At 46.0% G+C, this 5210-nt stretch overlaps 1 protein-coding gene across 1 annotated transcript in view; it reads left to right on the top strand.

The window, feature by feature from the left end:
* LOC105741340 overlaps positions 1 to 5210 on the top strand; it is a gene marked incomplete at its 3' end in the record, with an annotated part of 44578 nt that overhangs the window by 35873 nt on the left and 3495 nt on the right. The window contains 2 exon segments of the mRNA XM_023708699.1: positions 457 to 4797; positions 4800 to 4877. Coding sequence (XP_023564467.1) covers positions 457 to 4797; positions 4800 to 4877 — 4419 coding nt within the window.

The raw sequence follows: 5210 nt of genomic DNA, 5'->3' as shown, positions 1-5210 counted from the left end.
TTTTGGGTATTGACTTTTTAACCTGCTATGCTTCTGAATTTCTGTATTAATTCTAATAGCTTCTTGGTGGAGTTTTTTGGGTCTTCTAAGTAAAGTATCCTGTCATCCACAAATAAAGATAATTTTTCTTCTTTGCCTATTCTTATTCCTTTTATTACTTTCTCTTTTCTAAAGGCTGTAGCTAATGATTCCAGAAGTATATTGAGTAAGTGTTGTGAGAGAGGACATCCTTATCTTGTACCCTATCTAAGAGTAAAAGATTTCAGTTTTTCCCCATTTAGGATTATGTTAGCTGTTTGGTTTTCATAAATGGCTTTTACGAGATTGAAATAGAGGCCATCTATTCCAATTTTCTGTAGGACTTTGAACATGAATGAGTGTTGGACTTTGTCAATAGTCTTCTCTGCATCAATGGAAATGATCATGTGGTTTTTAATTTTCGCTCTATTGATATAGAGAGAGCACACAATCTCTCCCTTAATGTTAAGAAGAAAAAATGGCAAACTCTGTGCTCTTCAGAATGGCCATCCTTTCAGGTGGGATGGCCCCCAGAGGGATCCTTTTATCCATCCCTGGTACAAGCGGTAAGAACTGTAGTTTTCCATCCAGGCCATGGCCACCCTGACCAACAACCCTATATTCTAACCTGGCAAGATCTCTGTGAAAATCCACCAGGGTGGGTAAAACCTTTCCTTCCTCCTGCTTCACTTCAGACTGCTCCTCTCTTGCCAGTTAAGTTTCAGTCCTCCTCTTCCAGCCTCTATCCACCTCTGTCACCTCCGGTTCTCCTGGAATCTCAAACTGACTTAATGCATCTCGACCTAGAGAAACCTCCATCTCAATATGTGCCCACTCCATCTCCGCCTGCTGTTTCTCCTGCAACCTCTCCTCCTCCTACCTCCCCCGAGCTTGAATCTTCAGTGGAGGATGATTACGGGCCAGCACAGGGAACTCGAGGAGCCCGTAGCAAGCAAGCAAAGAGTCCACAAGAAGTGGCCAGGACACTTCCACTCCAGCCATATGGACCGATGATTGACAACGGCCACGGAGGAGAAATGCCAACACTCCAGTATTGGCCATTCTCCTCTTCAGATTTGTATAACTGGAAAAATAATAATCCCCATTTTTCCGAGGACCCATCTAGGTTAATGGCGCTGCTGGAGTCACTTATGTACTCTCATCAGCCCACTTGGGATGATTGTCATCAATTGTTGGGGACCCTTTTTACCCAGGAAGAGAGAGAAAGAATCCTCACAGAAGCCAGGAAATTGGTTCCTGGACCGGGTGGTGTTCCTACTCAGATGCCAAACCTCATTCATGACGCCTTTCCCCTGCGCCGTCCAGACTGGAACCCAAATACTCTGGAAGGTAGGGAGCATCTGTCCATATATCGCCAGACTCTTATGGCGGGTCTCAAGGCAGCTGGGCACCGACCAACCAATTTGGCTAAGGTAAGAGAGATTAATCAGGGGCCTGATGAAACACCGTCAGCCTTCCTAGAAAGGATAATGGAAGCTTATCACAGGTACACTCCCTTCGATCCTCAGGATGTGGGACTGCGAGGGTCAGTTGCTATGACCTTTATAACCCAATTGGCCCTAGATATTAGAAGGAAGCTCCAGAGCTTACACGGGTTACAAAACTCTACCTTAAGGGATTTAGTGAAAGAAGCTGATAAAGTGTTTTATATGAGAGAAACAGAGGAAGAGAAGGAAGCACAAAAGGTGAGAGAAAGAGAGGAAAGGGAAGAAGAAAAAGAAAAGAGGAATCTAGAGAGGGAGAAAGAAAGGGATCGAAGACGAAATAAGGAATTAACTAAAATCTTGGCTACTGTAGTACAGGGAAACACAGATGAGAGAAAAAAGCCACGCCGCCCTTCGTTAAAACCCAACCAGTGTGCCTATTGTAAGGAGATTGGGCATCTCATCAAGGACTGCCCAAAGAGGCCAAACAGACCTCCTCAAAAGCACCAACCAACAATGTTGGCCCTGGAAGAAGATGATGATTAGGGGGAACGGGGCTCGGTTCCCCTCCCCGAGCTCAGGGTAACCTTTGATGTGGAGGGGACTCCAATTGATTTCAAAGTAGACATGGGCACGGTATTCTCTGCCCTCCAAAAACCACTTGGACACCTGTCCAATCAAAGAACCTTAGTCCAGGGAGCAAATGGCAGCAGATACCGGGCCTGGACTACAAAGAGAACTATGGACTTAGGAAAAGGAAAAGTACAACATTCTTTTCTGGTCATACCTGAATGCCCAGCTCCCTTAATGGGAAGGGACTTGTTAACCAAATTAAGGGCCAGGATAAACTTTGAGCCTCAGGGGCCCCAGGTAACTTTCCTTAACCCACTGGTGCATCGTCCTATGGCAGCTATGCTAACCATGGCCACTGAGGATGAATACCAACTCTATATGCAACCTAAAGACCCATCCATCCCTCAGAATTGGCTAACAGAATTCCCCGACTCATGGGCTGAAACTGCCGGATTAGGACTTGCTATCTCCCAACCACCTATAGTCATAACTTTAAAGGCATCGGCTACCCCAGTCTGCATTAAACAATATCACATAAGTAAGAAAGCTCACCTGGCAATAAAAGGACATATCCAAAAATTTCTCACCCTAGGAATATTAATACCATGCCGGTCGGCCTGGAATACTCCTTTGCTGCCAGTCAAAAAGCCTGGAACTGAGGATTATAGGCCAGTGCAAGATCTATGGGAAGTAAATAACAGAGTAGAAGACATACACCCCATGGTGCCTAATCCCTACAATTTACTCAGCACCCTGAACCCTGAAAGAACTCAGTATACAGTGTTAGACTTAAAGGATGCCTTCTTTTGTCTGCCTTTACACAAAGATAGTCAACCCCTGTTTGCTTTTGAGTGGACGGACCAAGATACGGGAACAACAGGACAGTTGACATGGACTCGTCTTCCACAGTGGTTCAAAAATAGCCCTATCATCTTTGATGAAGTCCTCCACAGGGACCTGGCTACCTTCCGGACTCAACACTCAGAGGTAACACTTCTCCAGTATGTAGATGATCTTCTGCTGGCTGCAGACTCTAAGACAAACTGTATGTATGGGACACAGGAAATTTTAGGAGATCTTGCCCTATTGGGGTACCGAGCCTCGGCCAAAAAGGCCTAAATCTGTCAAAAAGAGGTTACCTTCCTGGGATATACTCTCAGAGAAGGAAAACGATGGCTTACAGAGACAAGGAAAAAGACTGTCACCCAAATCCCTCCACCTAAAAACCAGAGACAGTTAAGGGAATTCCTGGGGACTGCAGGATTCTGTCATGTCTGGATACCGGGTTTCACTTCTTTGGCCGCCCCTCTCTATCCTCTCTTGAAAGGGAACATCACTTTCATCTGGGGCCCGGATCAACAACGGGCCTTTGACGAGATAAAAAGGGCCCTATTGTCGGCCCCTGCCTTGGCCCTCCCCGATGTGGACAAGCCTTTCACCCTCTACATAGAGGAAAGGTGAGGCATTGCATGAGGAGTCCTAACTCAGACCTTCGGCCCCTGGAAGCGACCTGTGGCTTACTTGTCAAAGAGGCTAGACTCTGTAGCCAGCAGATGGCCACATTGTTTAAAGGCCATCGCAGCTGCTGCTGTGTTGACCAAAGATGCAGACAAATTAACTTTGGGACAAAAGCTAACTATCTTAGCTCCACATGCTCTAGAGAGTGTTATTTGCCAACCTCCAGATAAGTGGCTTTCCAACGCCAGAATTACTCACTACCAAAGCCTCCTGTTCAATAAGGACCGAATATCGTTCGGTCCACCCACTACTCTCAACCCAGCCACCCTGCTGCCCAAAGAGACATCAGAGCCTGTTCTCCACACCTGCCAGGAGATCCTGGCAGAGGAAACTGGAATCCGCCGAGATCTCACTGACCTGTCGCTTCCAGATGCTGAGGTAACTTGGTACACGGATGGCAGCAGCTTCCTGCTGAAAGGTAAGAGACATGCAGGAGCTGAGCTGACCGATGGGACTTGGGTTATCTGGTCGTCAGGACTAAGAGAGGGCTCTTCAGCACAGCGGGCAGAACTCATTGCCCTTACTATGGCTCTAGAACTGGCTGAGGGAAAAAGAGCAAATGTCTATACCGACAGCCGCTACGCTTTCGCCACAGCACACGTTCATGGAACTATCTATCAACAAAGAGGGCTCCTTACCTCAGCAGGAAAAGAAATTAAAAATAAACAAGAGATACTCAGGCTCTTATCAGCTATCATGTTGCCACAAAAGCTGGTTATAGTGCATTGCAACAGCCATCAGAAGGGCTCTAGCCCCATTGTAAAGGGAAACAACCATGCTGATAAAGCTGCTAGGCAAGCAGCCCTAGATACTCCTACTGTCCTAACCCTAGAAACTGCCAAATCGCCCGAACTGCCTGCACCGCCCCATCTAATGAAGGAACCAGAGCTCCAATCTTACTTCCAACAGGTTCATAAGTTAACTCATTTGGGCATCAAAAGGCTTTGCCTCCTGGCCCAACATCAAAACACCAGCGAGCTCCCGCTATCCAAAATCTATAAACTGGCCAAGCAAATTATTGATGATTGTAAAACTTGTCAGCTTATTAACTCACACCCCTCTAAATCTGTAAGAGGAACAAGACTATGAGGAGAGAGGCCCAGACAATATTGGAAAATAGATTTCACTGAAGTAAAACCCGCTAAATATGGACTCAAATATTTACTAGTTTTTATAGACACTTTTTCAGGATGGATGGAGGCCTTTCCCACCAAGCGGGAAACAGCACAAACAGTGGTCAAAAAGTTAATGGAAGAAATTTTTCCTCGATTTGGCATGCCAAAGGTAATAGGGTCAGACAATGGGCCGGCATTTGTGGCACAGGTAAGTCAGGGAGTAGCCAAGGTAATGGGGATTAATTAGAAATTTCATTGTGCTTATAGACCCCAAAGTTCAGGATAGGTAGAAAGAATGAACAGAACAATAAAAGAGACCTTAACAAAATTAGTCCAAGAGCTCCCTCAGGCTTTCACAGAGAGCACATTGGCCAAGCATTGGCCGTGACTCATCCACATGGCTGACACTGACAAATGTTCTACAATCTGAGGTACAGGATCTCAGAATAAATCCTGAGGGCATTTCACTGACCTTCTCAGACCAAAAAGCTACAACTCTTGTTGCACAGGTCCTGATTTACCTTGGTCTTAACCATCCAGT

This window comes from Octodon degus, unplaced genomic scaffold (genome assembly GCF_000260255.1).
Source record: "Octodon degus isolate 3935 unplaced genomic scaffold, OctDeg1.0 scaffold00471, whole genome shotgun sequence".
NCBI classification, from domain to species: domain Eukaryota; kingdom Metazoa; phylum Chordata; class Mammalia; order Rodentia; family Octodontidae; genus Octodon; species Octodon degus.
The sequence above is the reverse complement of the archived record's forward strand: the minus strand, read 5'-3'. Positions and strand labels throughout refer to the sequence as shown.